Consider the following 19,847-nt stretch of genomic DNA (forward strand, 5'->3'; position numbering starts at 1 on the left):
GGTAAAACTCCAAGAGGCTGCCAACACTCAATCACACATATTTAGTATTTGTAAGAATCTGCAGCCTTATGAGAAAGAAAGAACATAAAAAATGCACTTGTCTTTAGTACAGATACAAAAGGGATTCACCTATCTTAGGAGCTAAAGAAATTCAAAATCCAATCAAATGATCAATCTGGGTAGGAATCTAAGACTTTCCAGCATACAGAAGTAACATATAAATTTTATTTGGAGGTGTAAGATACAAGACCACCCACCACCCCTTCCCTAAAGTTATGGCATCACTGACAGAAATAGAGTTCTGTAGTAATGATTAACAAAACCCCCAAGAATCCAACCCAAAAAAAAGCTGTGGGGTTTAAGCAACCTTAATCAAGCCAGAAAGATAATGGAAAAAATGTATATGAGAAGGGAACTCCACAAATTGTGTGGATCAAATAATTATTTCAGAAGTGAAAAAATATCTTTTAAACATGAGAGTATTTGAAATTAAATACTGAAGACTTTGAGAATCAAAACTATAATATCAATATTTTTGTGCATGTTATATACATATAATTAAGCAATTAATTTTGGTGTATGTGTATAACATTGGAACAAACAGGAACTTAAACTTTACCATATTTACAAGTTTCATTCACTTGATATATAAGAATTACTTAAAGGCATATAAAGATTTATCAAGCAGGTGATTGCAGTATTTAAAGGAAATCAAATGTATTAAATTTAGAAATGCAATTTAAAATGTCTGAAAGAATCTAAATAATTGGGTTTGTAAAAGATACTAATAATTCTTCAAAGGTTCTTAAGTGTGACTATTAAAATCTGCGAAGTTTCCCTTGCCTTCGGCAACGCGTCTAGTAAGAAGACATGCTTGCTACGGCCAGGGTCAAAGAGGTTGCTGCCTGTGTTCTCCTCTAGAATTTTGATGGTTTCCTGTCTCACATCTTTCATCCTGTCTTTCATCCATATTGTGTATGATGTAAGAATGTGGTCCAGTTTCATTCATCTGCATGTCACCATACAGTTTTCCTAACACCATGTTAAAGAAACTGTCTTTTTTCCATTGGATATTCCATCCAGCTTTGTCAAAGATTAGTTGGCCATATGTTGTGGGTCCATTTCTGGGTTCTCTATTCTGTTCCACTGATCTATGTGTATGTTTTTGTGCCAGTACCATATTGTCTTGATGACTACAGCTTTGTAGTAAAGCTTAAAATCTGGAATCGTGACGCCTCCAGTTCTGTTTTTCTGTGTCAGGATTGCTTGGCTATGCGGCATCTTCTCTGGTTCCATACAAATTTTAGGATTGTTTGTTGGCAAGGGAAACAAAAGAAGACATGAACTATTGGAACTTCATCAGGATAAAAAGCTTCTTCACAGCAAAGGAAACAACGAACAAAACTATAAGGCAGCCTATGGAATGGGAGAAGATATTTGCAAATGACATACTGGATAGAGGGTTAGTATTCAAAATCTATATAAAGAACTTATCAAACTCAACACCCAAGAAATAAACAACCCAGTTAAGAATTGGGCAAAGATGTGAAAAGACACTTTTCCAAAAAAGACATCCAAAGGCTAACGTCTGTTAGCCATGAAAAGATGCTCAACATCACTCATCATCAGGGAAATACAAATCAAAACCATGATGAGATACCACCTCACACCTGTCGGAATGGCTAAAATTAACAACACAAGAAACAACAGGTGTTAGCAAGGATGTAGATAAAGGAGAACCCTCTTGCACTGCTGCCAGGAATGCAAACTTGTGGAGCCATTCTGGAGAACAGTATGGAGGTTTCTCAAAAAACTGAAAACAGGGGCACCTGGGTGTCCCAGTTGGTTAAGCTTCCAACTATGACTCAGGTCATGATCTCACAGTTCATGAGTTTGAGCCCCACATCAGGCTCTGTGCTGACAGCTCAGAGCCTGGTGCCTACTTCGGATTCTGTGTCTCCCTCTCTCTCTGCCCCTCCCCTGCTTGTTCTCTCTCTATCTCTCTCTCTAATATAAATAAACACTTAAAAATTAAAAAAAAAAAAACTAAACTAAAAATAGAACTACCCTACAATCTAGCAATTGTACTATTAGGTATTTACCCAAAGGATACAAAAATACAGATTCAAAGGGGCATATGCACCCCAATGTTTCCAGCAGCATTACCAACAATGGCCAAACTATGGAGAAACCCCAAATGTCCATCAACTGATGAATGGATAAAGAAGATGTGGTGTATACATATACTGTGGAATATTACTCAGCCATCAAAAAGAATGAAACCTACCATTTGTAATGACATGGATGGAGCTAGAATGTATTATGCTAAGCAAAATAACTCAAAGAAGGACAAATACCATATGATTTCACTCATACGTGGAATTTAAGAAGCAAAACAAATGAGCACATGGGAAGGGGGAATAAAAGAAAAGAGGGAAACAAACTGCAAGAGACTCTTAAAGATAGAGAACAAACTGAGGGTTGATGGACGGAGGTGGGTGGGGTACGGGCTAAACGGGTGATGGATATTAAGGAGGGCACTTGTGATGAGCACTGGGTGTTGTACATAAATGATGAATCACTAAATTCGTCTCCCAAAACCAATGTTGCACTGAATGTTAACTAAAATTTAAATAAAATCTGCTCAACTTAAAAAAAAAGTATAAATTACACTAGATACGCTACAAAGATTAATATCTTAACCTGTAACTTTAACAACTTGAATATTAAATTCTAAAACCAAAATAAAGATCTGAAAAGTCTTTTCTCCACACAAAAACTACCCCCAAAGGCATTTTATATTTAAAAACTGACATAGAAAGACATACAATCAAATCGCCAAGATAAGGAAACACCTAAGTGTCCATCAATGGATGAATGGATAAAGAAGATGTGGAATATATACAAAATGGATTACTCAGCCAAAAACGAAGGAAATCTTGCCATATGTACAAACATGCATGACCTTTAGAATATTAAGCTAAGTGAAGTAAATCAAACAGAAAAAGACAAATACCATATGATTTCATTTACATGTGGAATCCAAACAACCAGTCAAACAAACAAACTCATCAATACAGAGAACAGATGGGGGGTGATTATCAGAGGGGAAGGGGTTGGAGGATGAATAAAATGGGTAAAAGGGATCAATTCCATGGTGACAAATGGTACCTAGACTTACTGTGGTGATCATTTTGTAATGTATGATAATATTGAATCATTATGATGGACACCTGAAACTAGTATGTTACATACTAATTTTATCACAATAAATTAATTAAAAGAGAAAAATAAAACTATGTGGTTGTGATAGTTATAGTAAATATAGAGTAAAAATTGTGAGTTTAGACACTTTCTCTGTTCTATCTCTATAAAAATTGATTAGGAAGAGACATCCAAGAGTCATCCAAAGAGATGCTGCATTCCTATGTTCACTGCAGCATTATTCACACAATAGCCAAGACACAGAAACAACCTAAGTGCCCATCAGTGGAAAAATGAATAAAGAAAATAGGATGGATACACACACGAGTGCACATACATACATGCACACACACACACACACACACACACACACACACACACAGAAGAATATTTTTCCACCATAAAAAAGAAGGAAATCCTACCGGTTGCAACAACATGGACGGTCCTTGAGAACATTATGCTAAGTGAAATAAGTCCAAGGAAGACAAATACTCTATGATTTCACTCACAGGCAGAATCTAAAAAAGTTTAACTTCATAGAAACAGAGAACACAGTGGTAGTTGCCAAGGGCTGTGGGGTGGTTTGAAATGGGGAGATGTTGGTCAAAAGGTACCAACTTCCAGTTATGAGATGAGTAAGTTCTGGGAATGCAATGTAAAACATGGTGATTATAGTTAACAATCATGTACTATATACTTCAAAGTTGCTACAAAGTAGATCTTAAATATCCTCACTATAAAATAGATTGCAATTATGTGAGGTGATGGATGTATTAAGTAATCTTATTGTGGCAATCATTTTGAAATGTATACAGGAATCAAGTCATTACATTGTATACCTCAAACTTACACAATGTTATGTGTCAGTTATGTCTCTATAAAGTTGGGAGGGAAAAATAAACCAGAAAAAACATAGTATCAGAAGAAAAGAGCAAATAAATCACACAGAAGTTATGACGAGCATCTTCTCTTGTAGAAAAAAAGTCTGATACTAAAATACTTTAAATCTGAGTAGTATGATCCACTTAGAGGCTTATCTGAATTCCTCACCTTTTCTCCAGTGAACCTGGCATATTAATTTCCTGTCACTGCTATAACAAACTACCATAAAATCAGCAGTTTTTAAAAACATAAATTTATTCTCTTCCATTTCTGGAAATCAGAAGTCCAAAGTCACTTTCCTTGGGCTAAAGTCAAGGTGCGGTTCCTTCTGAGCTCCTAGAGGAGGATCATTTTTCTCACTTTTTGAGCTTTGAGCTTTCAGTGTTGACTGTATTACTTGGTTCCTGACCCCTTCCTTGCATCAGTCCAGCCTTTTGTTTCTGTGGTCACATCTCCTACCACTACAACCCTTAATTCTCTTGTGTATGGACCCCAGCATTCCTTACCTCTTGACCCATTTCCTCCAACTTCAAAGTCAACGATAGGGTATAGAGTCCCTCTCGTGGTTAGAATTTTCCTGCTGAAGTCTCATCTGTCTGACCTAACCTGGGAGATTCACCACTTTTAAGGACCCATGTGATTGGATTGGGCTCACCCAGTTAATCCAGGATAGTCTCCCTGTCTCAAAATCCTTAACTTAATCACATCTACAAAATAACTTTTGCCATAACATATGCAAATTCCAGGGATTAGAGTGTGGACATCTCTGAGGGTCATTATTCAGCCTATCAAACATGGTAATTTTGTAGTTTTCAAAATAAAAGAAAAACAATTAAGTAATTGAATTATAAAGTTATAATTTTCCATGTGGGGAAAATTCTAAATACAAATGATTATACAAAATCAAGTTCCTTTTCAAGTGGCTTTAGACCCATTGACTTGCACTATTTTTCAGAAGCCAGGATATTCAACATTATAATTTCTGAACCTATAATTCTTAATATTACTTCAGCAACATATTTATCAACAGAAACCAACTGAAGAGTAATAGGTATAATATGCATTTGCTTCATCCAGTCTATGCCTGGATATTTTCATCCTAAGAAAATAGGAGCTATAGCCCACACTCTGTTATCTTGGGACACTACAATTTCCAAAATTTTATCTCCCTTATTTGCCTACCTGTTTTTTAAATAGAAAGCAAGTTTTCAGGGCACCTGGGTGACTCATTCAGTTAAGTGTCCAGCTTTGGCTCAGGTCATCATCTCACGGTTCCAGAGTTCCAGATCTGCATCAGGCTCTGCTCTGACATTGTGGAGCCTGCTTGGGATTCTCTCTCTCTCCCTCTCTCTTTGTCCCTCTCCCATTTGTGTGCATGCTCTCTCTCAAAAATCAACTTCCAAAAAAAAAAAAAAAAAAGAAAGAAAGAAAGAAAGTTTTCTAAGTAATCAAGAGCATTTGTGCACAATATTTCTCTTTTTTTTCTAACCATGTTATTTTCTCCAGCACCCAGAATATAATAAAGTACAACTCGAAACAATGATAATGCTATCCTTCTGCATGTAAGTCAGTGTACTTTGCCTCTGTAATGGTTGCCATGGGTGCTGAAGCTTCAAGGAAGGCCTTTCCTGTTTACCTATTTGGATTAATAAAGGTATTATGAAGTACCAAAATAAGCAAAATTATTTGCTGTTTGACACAATAAACATGTACTTATCTATCATAGTATCTTGATTTACATTGGTTGGAGAATGTAGACTTAAAATTACTTTAGATATTACATTCAAAGTGAGATCTAATGAATTAGTTAAATAAAATCAATTCTAAATGTTGGTTGTGTGTTCATCTTTAAGTTATACAAAAACTTTTGATCACAGAGGATAACATTCAAACCAAAGTAAGCTTTATATTTGTTTCTGTTTTTAGCTCAAGACTCCATTTAGAAAAGTTGCTCAGTGACATGGCCAATATATATAATCGGATGACTCTTTCCATGAAATAAATTCTAGATGTAAGTTTTGCTTTTATCTTTAAATGTACAAGGATTTTTGGCCAAAAGACAATAAAATGTTTGCCCAAAGAAAGGTTTTTCTTTCTGTGTTTGCTTGTTTATTTTTAACTTAAAACTCCATAGTTTTTATTGGTAAACATCCACTCAAAAGGAATTCTAGAACAAAAACATCAATAGGAGGGTCCTGGATAAGTGGGCATATATGATCATTCCATTTAACGTAGTGTATTAACTCAGATCCACTCTACCAGTCCGTTTTCACTGCATGTTTACTTTTGATCCCTATTCTTACCAAAGAATTGAATAAAAGCAAAGATTATGCAAGATTTGGTCTTTTATTCTTTGAAAATCTATTCAAGCTATTGGCTATACTTAATTATTCTAAATATCTCCATCCCAGGGTGACAACAGTTCATTCTACATCAATAAATAGAATTAAGGTCTGTAACAGAGAAGGGGTAAAAGCCTTCTTGTATAGGAGCTACTCTGAAGCTAGTCAATTACTTCTTAGCACTGGTTATTTGGTAGAGAAGAGCTAGGCATGAACAACTCACCTTACTACTCCTCAAACAACAACTGATGGGTCCTACTAGTTAAAGATGAATTATCTCAAGATAAGGCTTACAAAGGACAGTACTTGACTAACAGATATGTAGTAAATCAGATTTCTACTGTGGCTGGACAGGTCTGCTGCCTTTTGGTCAGCCAAGGGACTACTGGGAAGTCATATCAAAAGAGAATTCTCTTTGTAATTCATCCATTGTATTAAAGCTGCAAAAGTTCTAAATCTATCAAAAAGAGGCAACATTTCAGGCACCCTCCTCATCCATTAGGAATGAATAACTACTACACACTTCCCGATAGTCATGCGGGGCAGAAACTCTTAAAGTGTAACTGAATTATCAATACACTTTAGATTAAACCATGTCTGTCTATATAGACAACTCCACTTTTGCAAAGCCTAAAGATAGTAAAAATAGTCTACAAGAGAAGTGTTGGCCTTAGTCCTGAACACAAGCAATGCAAAAGAGTGCAAGGCAAGTCATAATCTGGCATAGCCAGCAGGACTTACATGAAAACCTCCACGTGGCCTGTGATTACTCATGCTCAACCAGCGGGAATGAGTTTACCTCTGGGTGTGTTCATTCACAATTGATCAAAAAATAAGCAAACAAACACATAAAATTTATAGAAAGAGAAAATATATCTGCAAAGCATAATCCTTAGCATAGGGCAATCCAAATACTTCTCAAATGAAAAACAACCACTGAAAGGCACTTTCTCAAGAATCTTGAGTTATTTTCTCAGCATCTCCTCAGAATCAATATAGTATTCAAGAAGAAATGATTCACTGATTGACACTGGTGGCTAATATTCTTTATATCCACTAGTCTTGAGCCACACTGATCAATACATGGTCTTAACATAATTATTTCTTCCAAGACACCTCAGTGCCCATATCTCCCTGGAAAAAAGTATTGTGAACCAAGGTAGGCCAATTTAATCAAACAAGTTAATTAATAATTAACTTTTTGGAAAAGTAACAGTGGTGTCTGAAAATTTAAAGATGGGTAAGGAATAACTATTCCCATATCCTCTTACCAGAGTATAATAAAAGCAAATTCATAACCTAATTCTGCTACACAGATATTTACTTAAAAAAAAAAAAAGAGGTGGGGTGTCTGGGTGGCTCAGTCGGTTGAGCCGACTCTTGGTTTTGGCTCAGGCGGGATCTCAAGGTTTGTGAGTCGCAGCCCTGAGTCAGGCTCTGCACTGTCAATGCAGAGCCTGCTAGGGATTCTGTCTCTCTGCTTCTCTCTGCCTCTCTCTCTCTCTCTCTCTCTCTCTCTCTCTCTCTCTCTCTCTCATACACATACACACACACACACACACACACACACTCACACACAAAATAAATGAACTGAAAATTTTTTTGAAATTAAAAAAGAAGACATATTAGTACAAGGGTGAGGTTTGTCTTAAAATATTTTGGCCATTTGGATATCTGTAATGGCCCTAATATCTCCAATAAGAGTCCATCTTTAATGTTGCTTACATTAATTATCAGTATAGGAGTGGGTATCTTGCCACTAATAAGAAAAGCATTGTAGTGGTGGTCTCCAGAATGACTAGATTTCTAGCTGACCACTACCTGGGATGTGAATTCCAGATGAAGGAAGTCTTCCAGACTAAGGAATAATTTAAACACATACATAAATAACATCACACAGTCAGAGCTGAAGTGTCTTTAAGTAAATTTCAGTGAACATAACAGGAATCTTAACATTGCCCCCTCCCCCACATCATTCCAAATTCTCTATACAAACCTACAGCCATCCCAGCCCTCTCTGTTCCCAGGATTAGCTATAGTGAAGTGAATAATATATTGAGGGATTTGCTTTCTACTTAGTAGTTATGCGACTTGGGGCGAATGATTTAGCTTCCCTAGTTTCCTCATCCTTAAAGTGGAAAGAAAATGTCTATCACAAAGGGCTACTATGAAAATCAGAGATGACAAATGAACAAAAAAAGAGCCAAGATACAGGCAGGCACACAGAGTACATGCCAGGAAGGTTTTGTTCCTGGAGGCTCCGCTCCGCTAGCCATTGTTACCATGAGGCCCAGAACCTTACAAAGCATGACCCAATGCTCCTGGGACAAGCTCTTCCTAAAACTCTCACATCAAGTCATCCTGGAGTTGCTCCTTGAACCTCTCATCTGTGACTGTGAAAACTTCCAGTGAGAACTACTCAACTTATAAAAAGCCACCTCCTAGACCTCTCCCCACTGCTATACCCGAGTTATATAGTAGGACCATTCCTGCTAACTCCAACCGCAGGTGGTCAGAGTTTCACTGTCACTGTCCTCTTCTGATCTCTGGTCCACTAGTCTCCTAATCCCACAGGCCTTGCCTACTATAGCCTGCTCAGGTCTATTCATCACCACGGATTAGAAGTCATCACCCAAGCTTAACTACCACTCCTCCAACCCCACCATTTCCCCCTACTCTTTCCTGCTTTTGACAATAGCAAAAGCTACAGTTGTTTGCCCTAGACCACTGATTTTGGTCAAGGGGCCTTGAGCCCCAGCATCACTGTTCTGAGGGTCTAACTGGACTATCCAATCTCTAAACAAATACAACTCTGTAAGTCACACATGTTCTTAGCAGCAGCTTTCCATATCCAGGGTGCAAACCAAACCTTTCAAAGGCACTGAATGCAAAGACTATACAGATGGTTCCTCGTGGCCAGTAGACTTCACTTTTCTGTAAAATGAGAAACATCCTCCTGTCCCACCCTAATAATCTATTTTCTTTAACAAACAAATCACTCTTAGATGTCTTCAATTCCTCCTATACCCTATGCCAGATGCCCTGGAGTCCTTATGTATGTTCCTCTCTGAAGGCTGGCCATGATATCCCAGCACTTTGAGAAGGATGTAGCCAGTTGGAGGTATTATAAGAACTCCTGGTCCCTCCCAAGATGCCTTGCCAGACCATGAGCAAGCCTAACGCCATTTCTCAAAATCTAAGGAGTTAAAATATGGGGGAAAAAATGTTCATGTTTAATTGATAAAAACACTGAGACACAATGTCATGAATAAATATCTGACCTGGCCTAATTCAATCCATTTTTAAGGTCTCTGGAACTTAATTCAAGCACCTGAACTAGAACTGAAACCCTGGTCTCTATTCTGGCAATAGTTATCCATTCAAGACCTAATGATAGTTCCATAATTATTCACTAGTTACTATATCATTAAGTATGACTTATTTAGACAAGCTAGGAAAAGGTTTAGATTTTTTGGTATTTTCAAAACTGACGGTTTAAAAATCTTTAATAACGCTTTAACTTATTGGTTTAATGTTTTTTCTTTTAATTTTTTTTAATGTCTATTTATTTTTGAGAGAGAGACAGACAGACAGAGCATGAGTGGGGGAGGAGCAGAGAGAGAAGGAGACACAGAATCCGAAGAAGGCTCCAGGCCTGATGCAGGCCTAGAACTCATGAACCATGAGATCATGACCTGAGCCAAAGTCAGACACCCAACCAACTGAGCGACCCAGGCACCCCCAAAATTTTTACTTAAGTCAACTTAAAACATTTACAAAACATACATGAAAAGCAAACTGAATTAATGGTACATGGATTTCATATTTGAATACATCGTTGTCTCATTTGACGTGCAAATATGTTTTTGTCTACAACATATCTTATCAAATCAAGTTTTAATTATATTCAGATTCTTTTTATTTCATTTTTTATGAAAAAGTAAAGAGACTCAAATCTTTATTTAACATATTTAATACTCTTTTCACTGGATCTTAACTGTATTATTTTTGTGACGAACCTTGTATGCTGAAACAAGCTTCAAATGCTCAAGGTATGGCTTTTCTCCAACAATCTGAACAAACCAAAGATACCTATAATTTTTTTTTACCCAAATAAGTTAGACAAGTTTCCTGCTAATAAAAACTATGTTTCTTTTATTAACATAACAATGTACTTGTCTATAGAGCTTTAGATTATCAATACCATTTATTAGGCACATTTATACCTTTTGCTCAATATTTTCATTATCACATTCATACTTTTCATCCATTTGATGATACATACGTACAAAAAAAGTGCTGACAATTAGGGAAGGTGGAAATCAGAATTTTTTGAAATTATGCCTAAATACAAGCAAATTCAACAAATTCCTCATCAGTCAGTGCCTTAGACTAAAAGCCAAAGAACCAGGGAAGGGTACATATTTTTTCCCCTTTCACCAAAAAGTTGAACAAAATTCCTACATGATCACATATTTGAAAATCTAATCTTCATATTTGCCAACACTGCTAAGCTGCCGTATCAACTGACTAGCTTTAGCCAAATAAAACCTTTGTGCAACTTTGGAAGAAACTTCTACACAGGAAACTGTAAATTTTGACAGGCAAAACTGTGTCTTAATATGTGGTGTTTTTACACCAATTTCTTATACTCTATGACTATCTAAAATACATGCTATTTCATAATGGCTACAGGCGTAATATAATCAAAGGTTTTGTTTACTTAATTATCTTTTTTCTGTGTGAGACTAGAGAGTAAGAGCCAACATAATGTGGGTTCCTCTGCTGCAAAGTTACTTCAAGTGGTGCTGTCATTATTGGTTTTTAATGGTAGAAAAATATTTGGTTGACAATATCAGAGAAATTCCTGGGGGAAATTTCACATATTCTTTTAGATGGAAAAAAACTGAATATATGGGAGCAAAATAACCACTTTCTCTGTATCTAATTTCTATCAATACCAAAAAATTGATGCACATTTTTTGTTTTGTGTTCTACCATATTTCAACATTAAAAAAGGTTTTAAGAAACTGAAATCTCATTTTCAAAACCTCCCTAGAATAATGCTGAGGAAATTAAAAGGTGTGCACAATCTTTAAAAACACTCCTTTGCAGGGAGGGAGGGGTGGCACTTGGGTGGCTCACCTGGTTAAGCATCCAACTCTTGGTTTCAGCTCAGGTCATGAACTCATGGGTTCATGAGTTTAAATCCTGCACTGCAGAGCCTGCTTGAGATTGTCTCTCTTCCCTTCTCTCTGCCCCTCCCCCCCGCTTGCTCTGTCTCTTTATCAAAATAAATAAATAAACTTTAAAAAAAACCACTCCTTTCTTTCACCTCTATTTCCACATTTGGACTTAGGTCTTTAAGATAAATCAAGGTGACTATAAAGGGTCAGAGGTCAAAAATATTAGTTATGCCCAACACAGAAAAACGAAGCAAACAAATATAAAAATAAAACAAAGAACTCTCATGTTATGATCAACTCCCATGAACTTCATTTTATCCACCTCTAATCGAATTTGGGTTCAGCCTTGCTATCTTGATCATACCAGTTTCTTGGTATAGCTTGAGAACATATTCAATGTTTCCAGTCTAAATACATACATATTTCATATAATTATCTCTTCTACTCTTCTTTAAAAGATGGATGGATACTTACTGATTGTGGTTGTCTAAAGGTTTTATAATGAAACATGGAATTCCATGAGAGGTAAGTGGTAGTTAGTGAAACGATTTTAAAAACACTTGGGACTGGCTCAGCAAAACTGCTAACTCAGTTTTTTCCCAGTAAACCTGCCTCTCATCCCCTCTACATCATCAGATGTAACAACTTAGAAAATAATCCCTGGATGCTAGTGTGATAGCAAAATGCAATCCCCCAGAGTCATTTCCAAGTCCCTTCTTCCTCCTATCAAGGGTAGATTTGCAAACGAATTTTCAATTTCAGTCTTGAGGACCAGAATTAAGAATCATTATGTTGCCAAATACTATACCCTTACCTATTTTATTTCCCTTTTTTTCCAAATGAAATATCATTGGAATTACACTTGCAATTGAAAAGGAATTAAATCAACTTCTTATCAAAAATAATAAAAAGCAATGAAGATGTGCTATAGTTTTATCAGCGTGTGCTTTTACATTTAGCAACAATCAAATTACTCCTTGAGGAATTCTGAGAGATTGAAATTTCAGAAGCAGTTACAAAATGCAGGTACTCTAAGATCTGCCCTATTATACAGGGCAGAGTAAAAATGTTATCAAAGCCTTACATTTATACTGCTTTTTAACACTATAATTTTATTTATATGTTAACCTAAGAATAAAATAATAAAGTACATATTTCTTTTGCTATCAAGACAGTATGCTGTCTGTAAAGTCTTAAAATATCAATAATACTATTTAATTTATTATACACCTATTTGCCAGGCAGTATATTTAATTCTTTATATATATTATCCTTAATCTTCAAAGTAATCTTAGATAAATTGTAACCATACATTCAAAGGTACAAATTTGTTTGTACTGTCCAGTAATGTCATTAAGTCATTCATGCATAAACTGAAGACCTATATACAATCACCTCACCAAAAAAAAAAAAAAAAGTAATAATAATTACCAAATAAAGGTTTAGATCTCCCTTAATAGCTGTGATAGGAGTCTCTTGATATGGACCAACACAGTTATTAAGTATGGGGCAAATTTTCAAACCTTACTAATAATTTTCCAGCCCCATACCTACCGCCAACTCCCACTCCCACACACACTATAGATTTCACAGAAAATTCCTTCAAATTTATCTCAATCCTGGATCTAAAGGCCCACATTACTTCATATATTGTCAAAATAACCAATCATCCAATTCTTAGAATATTCTAAAATATCTTGTATTATATAAAATATTATAGAATATTCCCCTTGTGGGGTGCCTGGCTGGCTCAATCAGAAGAGAATATAATTTTTGATCTCAGGGTTGTGAATTCAAGCCCCATACTGGGCATAGAGATGACTTAAATAAATAAAATTTAAAAATTATATATATTCTTGTGAAAACTGTTAAATAGCATATCCCTATAAGAAAAGGTTTTCACTTCTGCACATTGATATAAAATATAAAGCAGAGTTTCTCTTTGGATTATGAGCTATGTAATGAGGCCTCACTTTTTGCAGCCTATAATACACAGAGAAAACAATATTTCAGCATCTGAAGGCTATACATGGAAAAGTACACTTTTAAAAATATTATATAAAACACTTATAAACTTAGATAATAAACTAATATGTATATATGTAAATATTACATATATATATGCAGTACATAAGTATTACATATATACCAAAATATAATCCCATTAAACTACTAAACTTGGGAAGAAATTATAATTTTAAATATATAGTATTTAAAGTTACATTAAGAATCACTCAGTGAAATGACAACTTCTATACTTCATCATTAAATTGGAAATCATAGAATACATACAATAATGACAAATGTGAAATCTGAATAAAAAGTGTACACCTAAGACCCAAACACCATCATTAGCTTAAAAGGATTTTGTTGTTCCACATATGTTGGGCTGGTCAAGCAGTTAATTATTTCCAACTTAATCTGTGTAGTAGAATAGCTAAAATCACAATAAAGATAAAAACGACACTGTTAAGAGAACAATTTGCAATTAAGAAAGTGAAACAATTACAAGTATAGCAAATCTGCTCTCAAACCAAAACACTAGTCTTGGTTACTCCTTTAGTGAGCTACCTCCTATAAAATCTCCCTGTTTAGTTTCTCTTGTCAGATAAATGTCTGTATATAAACTGGAACTATATGCCAAGAGTCTTATTGAAGGTATTACCCCATTTTAGCAAATTCAAAAAGGAAATATGAGTCATCTTTCTAATAAGATAATAACCAAAATGAATGGATAGTCATATTAATTAGATCTCATATCCCTAAATTAATAACTGCTTGTTTAAGAAAAGAGTATGTGTGTGTGCAAGTGTGTGTGTAGACAGATAAACAGAGAGATAATACACTATGAAACCACACTAATTCTTCCTTTAGAATACTGTTCTTGCCTCAAAACAATTTCTTCTTAGTCTATACAGTCAAGGTTCCTTTGTTGGTAGAAAGTAACAGTGTTTCAAAGAGAAGTCAATTACTGGTGTTGTTTTTGTTTTTGTATTTTTACCTTCCAGGAAACAATAATCATGTACACTAACAGAATGCATGTCTTTATATACAACCAGCCTTCAAGGTTACATGCTTGCAAAGTAATGAAACAAGCATAATGTAAGTAAAACCTTAGGCTAATACTTCCAAAGGAAGGAATAACATCTTATATATTTAAACATTGTTACATACAGAAGAGCAAGACTAGATTTTTGACCTAAACTAAAAGATAAAAGAAATAATTCCTTAGCTATACAATTCAGTATCTACTTGGGTACTTTCATCTTAAATGCTAAATTACCATCAAAATTTTCAAGTGCAATCAAATGTTTGCCAATTTCCAAACCTACATAATCAAAGAAAAACTATACTCTAAACTCTAAACAATAACAAAAATAACTTTAAAGAGGAGTTGCTCAGGGACACAATCTCTCTTATTCAGCCCTAAAAACCTCAGATGCACACCCCACAAGAAATGTCGATGAATGTTGCTTAAATAAATTGAATTGTCAGCTAGTACTTCCAAAGATTTAAGCTAGCCTGATGTCTGTTAGTATTAATACTTAGAGAACTCTCAAACAAACTGTATAAAAACCCTTCTCGAAAAGTTTATGAAACAATGAATGTGGAGGGCTCAAAAACTCAGGAGAACCTTCTATTGTAAGCTCCACATGGCTCCAGTCTACATTATAAACTGTAAATCACTTCAAACTCTCAGCTCTCTCCTAAAACATTCATTTCCCTCCCTCCCTCTCTTTTTTCCTCCTGTCATCCTTCCTCGTGGTTGATATTTCCAGCAAGTACTTAAGAGAACCTGAAACAAGGGACAAAGGACCTCCTCTCATTTCCTTAACTCAACACTGACCTGTCTGCCATTTCTACTGTCACAAGGCAAAGAGATCCCTGCTATCCTGTGATGGATATTCAGGCCTCTTAATCACGTTTCTGCCTTGGGTGATAATGTACCTCAAGACAGATGATGGAAGACAGATAAATGGAAATTTTCCAGTAGAGACCCACCATCCAGTATTTACCATCCAGTATTTACAGCATTCTGTATATAAACAGCCCTCAAATCCACATCTCTAAACTGAATTCTTTGCCATAAACTTTAAGAAAGAGAAAGAAAGAAAGAAAGAAAGAGAAGAAAGAAAGAAAGAAAGAAAGAGAAAGAAAGAAAAGAAAAGAAAAGAAAAGAACAAGGGAGAACTTTACCTTGGTTATCCCAAGCCATTAAGCTTCTCAAACTCTTGTTTTAGAAAAAGAAGAATTACAAGAGTAAATACAAAAGGAAGGGATTCCCCTTATAAATCAGCCACCAAGGCTGATGATTTTTCCCTTTCTGGTACTATTCCAGGTCTCTCCCCCAGTGTTGGCTCAGGTCTCAAATAGTTCATGACTGAACTCCAGTTTTCTTTCTACCATAACATTTTTGGCATTCTAAAACATCTTCCACGCAGCAAATCCATCTTTCTTTGGTTTGAGATCTCTATGTGGAAGATTACTGAGGCTTCTACTAATTTGAGTTCATTTTAATTTCAAGGCCTCTTCACAGTTGTACTTTCTCTAAATACCCTAGTCCCTACCCTGGGGCCAGAGGGCCTGCTGCATTCCATAGGTACCTGTAGCTTCTGTCCCTTTGCACTCATATCATTCCCTCCATATAACATCCTGAGTGAGATGTGGTAGCTCCTGAGACAAATGGAATTTACTCTCCATTCAAAATCCCAATCCCAAACCTCTGGAACCATACATGTTTCTCCCCATCCTAAACTCCATCGAGGGGGTAGGGTGGGTGTTGTAAAGCTGGTCAAAAATAGTTTGCCCATATTAATCTGACTCAATGTGAATATTCCCTAACACTCCATCACTTGCTTTAGAATTTAGGTAAATTAAAATTCTATACAATTGCATTAGCTTTTTTGAGAAATTTTATTATACATGGTTTTTATGCTTATCCGGTAATACGCTTTAGTTAACTGGTTTGCACCCTAATGGAGATTGTCGCACTAAGGGAAGTCTTACAATGCCTAGGACAGTGCTCCTGTTCACCTGCAACAAATACCCTGTAATACTGATGAGGAGACACATGACAGGACACGTACCTGAATTAGAATTTGTCATTTACATGGAAGTTGAAAAAGACTGCGAGTTGTATGTAATAGAAAGTGTCACTACATTCAATAACCAAAAATTCTTGACACTCATTGTTGCCTTAGCGCACCTCCAGAACTTTTACAAACTTCCTAGATTACTGATTTTTCCCCAGGGCTTTTCCTCATATCCTTGTGCTACATGCCACAATTAACAACACTCAGGTTTAGCAATCTGTCCTCCAAATACTTTAAAGAAAGCATTCAGTGATTATTCAAGTGACTTTTATAGGGCAAGGATTAGCCAGTCCTCCAGGGTGGAAATTTAGCACCTTTATAGACTTCTGTTCCCACCCCCTAAACCCTGCCTGTTTATACTAAGACTGGCGCCATGCCCCTTCTCCTTCACACTCTTAATCACCCTTTTCCATGCAACATCACTCTGGATGGCTACAGAAACCTGAAATTCAAAATTGCACTACAAACAGTTGTGGGCAGGGTGGGTCCCTTCCCCGGGTGGCCTGGCCCAGGATAATGGCCCCTTTTCCAACCTGCCTTTTGTGACCGCTGTCCAGAGTCCCACAGGGACGGCCAGCCTCGGAGCGCCCCTAGGCGCACCCCCACCACTTAAAGGTCTGTGCCTCTACTTCAATGCCCTACTATCAGTGCCTCAGGGATGCCGATCAAAAAGGCTGCAACTTCCAGATTTTATCGTTGAAAATTTTGCTTTCATGTTCACACAAAGGTAGGACTAAAAAACACCACAGGGAGGTGAGCCGTTGAGACCTGGTCAGTTGTTTTCACAGCTGGCCGAGTCAATCATTCCCTCTTAAAAGCTTATTTGACAGGTGAGAAATTCCTCATCTCTAGATCATTCCAGGAACTCCTCAGCATCGGTCCGAGCTGGGAGAGGGGCCTGAAGAGGAAGGGAGTGGTGCTGAAATCGTGTTGAGCGTGCCCCGGGGGAAAACTCTGGTACGGGAAGGAGGATTCTGGCGCCAGGAACGTGCTGGTCCAGGGTCCAGAGGGAAGGGGCGGGGGCGCGGAGGAGGGGGAGCAGGGAAGTCTTAAGAGGAGGGAGAGGCGCTAGGAGACATGGGCAAGCAACATACCTGGAAATGTCCCGAGAGGACTGGAAATGGGTGAGGAGGATGAGGACTGCAGAGATACCGGGAATGCAAGAAGACGGGGCAAAGGGAGAACCGGACAACGGGGAATGCAGTGCTTCGGCTGCCGGCGTCCAGCCCTGGCCAGTGCCAGACCCTTCCCGAGCGCCGGCGAGGCTGGCTCCCGGCCGAGCCCCCGGAGCCGGAAAGTTGGCGCGGCGAGGGGCGACCGGACGGGCAGCGCCCCCTGTACGGCGCCTTACCTTCTGGTCGACGATGGAGCAAGCCATCTCGCGGACGTGCGCCAGGCTGTAGTCCCCGGACGAGTCCTGCAGCAGCAGCACCGGCTCGCGGCTCAGGCCGATCTGCAGATGGAAGGAGATGCCCCCGGCCGGGGCCGCGACGGGAGCCAGGAACGGGGCTGGCCCCGGGCCGGACCCCGGCACCAGCGCCGCGGCGGCCGCCGCTGCCGCCGCCGCCACGGGCAGCAGCGGGCTGGGCGGCCGCAGGACCGGAGGGGCGCTCATCGCGCGGCGGGGCGCGCCGAGGGTCGCGGGGCCGAGCAGCCGAGGGCGGGGGCCGGCGGAGCGGCAGCCGAAAAGTTTTGCCGCCGCGGAGTCGGGAGCTTCTGTCTCCGAGAGCCGAGGCGGAAAATAAAAACTTTCCGGAAAAGTCCCCGCGCGGGGGGAGGGCGAGAGGATGAGGAGCGGGAGGGGAGCGGGGGAGGGAAAATGGCTGAGGCGGGAGGGCTGCGCCGCCGGGAGCGCGGGCGCCGCACGGGGGAGGCGCCGCCGCCGCCGCCGCCTTGGAGCAGCCGCCGCGCGCTCGCGGGGACGGGGCGGCGGGTCAGCGCGGCCCGGGCGCCGGGCGCCAGGCGGAGGCGGGGAAGGGGGCGCGAGGGGCGGGGAAGGGGAGCTGGAGGCGGGCACTGCGGAGACACCACCCGGCGGGCGCCGGAGCCGCAGGAGCAGCGGCCGCGCGGCCGCAGTAGCCGCAGGGTGCCCGGTCGCCGCCCCCTCCGCCCTAGGTTCTCCGGGCCTGAGCCTCCCCGAGCCGGGGCAGGACTGAGCGGCGGGGCTCGGGGCCGCCTCCGCGGCCGTGGTCCGTACTTCCCCGCCCGGACTCCGGTCTCCGCTGGTCCGGCTGCCCCGGGGCTCAGACGGAGGGGACGGAGTGCATCTCCTCCGACCCGCTTCCCCGCGCCGCCGGCTTCCCCCGTCCCCGCCACCAGTTCCAAATACCCCAATACAGCGCACTTCTACCAGTGGAGTGACCTGTGATGGACCGAAGAATGCCAGCCCTGCGGCTTCCCGTGGGTCGTACCTTCTAAGCGTCAGGGAAAAACAAAATAGAGGGTCCCCAGAAACCCACTTACATTCCGCCTCCTTCTAGGACCCCTTGGGTTTCTTGCCAAAGAGGGTAGGAAGCCCGTCCACGGAAATGTATTTAAACCTGTCAATACGTTTTTTGGCTCTGACACACCCCGGTACCCGACCCCACCTACTCCACCGCAGCTCCCAGATATACACAAGTGGCTGAATTTCAGAAGAGACAGTCTCTTCTGAAAGAGCAGGCATTGTCTACATAAAGGCGGGAGAAACGTCTGATGTGGCCTCTTTCTCTTCACCTTATTCTCTGTGTCTGGCACTTTTATTTCTGGAGCTTCAGAAACCCTGGTTTCTTTCTTCCCCCATCATTCTGAAGTCTGTTTTGTAGGAGTGGTGCTCCCAGCCTCACCCAGCGCCACCACCAAGACTAGCAGCACCGTCAAGGTTGGGCACCCTCTGCTCTAATTTGGGTAGTTGTTGGTTGTTGTTGTTGGTTGTTGTTGTTGTTGTTGTTGTTGTTGTTGTTGTTTTGACGGGGGGGGGGGGAGATAGGTGCTTCCCAATCTTTGGGGATGAATTCTAATCTTTTCCCCCCACCAGGACGGGCTTCGGTTGTGTGACTGTGCAGGTGCACAGGGCCCTGACCTCAGAAGGGCTCTGCTGGATGTAATGCTCAGCCACAATGGTTTGCTGCCTGTCAGTATCTTTGAATTATTCATATTTT

General features: G+C 39.6%; 1 protein-coding gene across 3 annotated transcripts in view; it reads right to left on the reverse strand.

Annotated features, from left to right (window-relative positions):
- Positions 1 to 18,469, reverse strand: part of PRKD1 (protein kinase D1) — a 334,328-nt gene extending 315,859 nt beyond the window's left edge. For 2 of the 3 annotated variants that reach the window (XM_019428046.2, XM_019428045.2), the window contains exon 1: positions 18,059 to 18,469. In XM_019428046.2, the coding sequence (XP_019283591.1) occupies positions 18,059 to 18,322 (264 nt within the window). In that variant the 5' untranslated portion in view covers positions 18,323 to 18,469. Of the gene's footprint in view, positions 1 to 17,801; positions 18,018 to 18,058 lie in introns of those variants that run through there. The other variant, XM_053889317.1, reaches the window with a different exon arrangement.
- Positions 18,470 to 19,847: the final 1,378 nt, after the last annotated feature.

This window comes from Panthera pardus, unplaced genomic scaffold (assembly GCF_024362965.1).
Source record: "Panthera pardus isolate Hobbes unplaced genomic scaffold, ASM2436296v1 HiC_scaffold_24, whole genome shotgun sequence".
Classification (NCBI taxonomy): domain Eukaryota; kingdom Metazoa; phylum Chordata; class Mammalia; order Carnivora; family Felidae; genus Panthera; species Panthera pardus.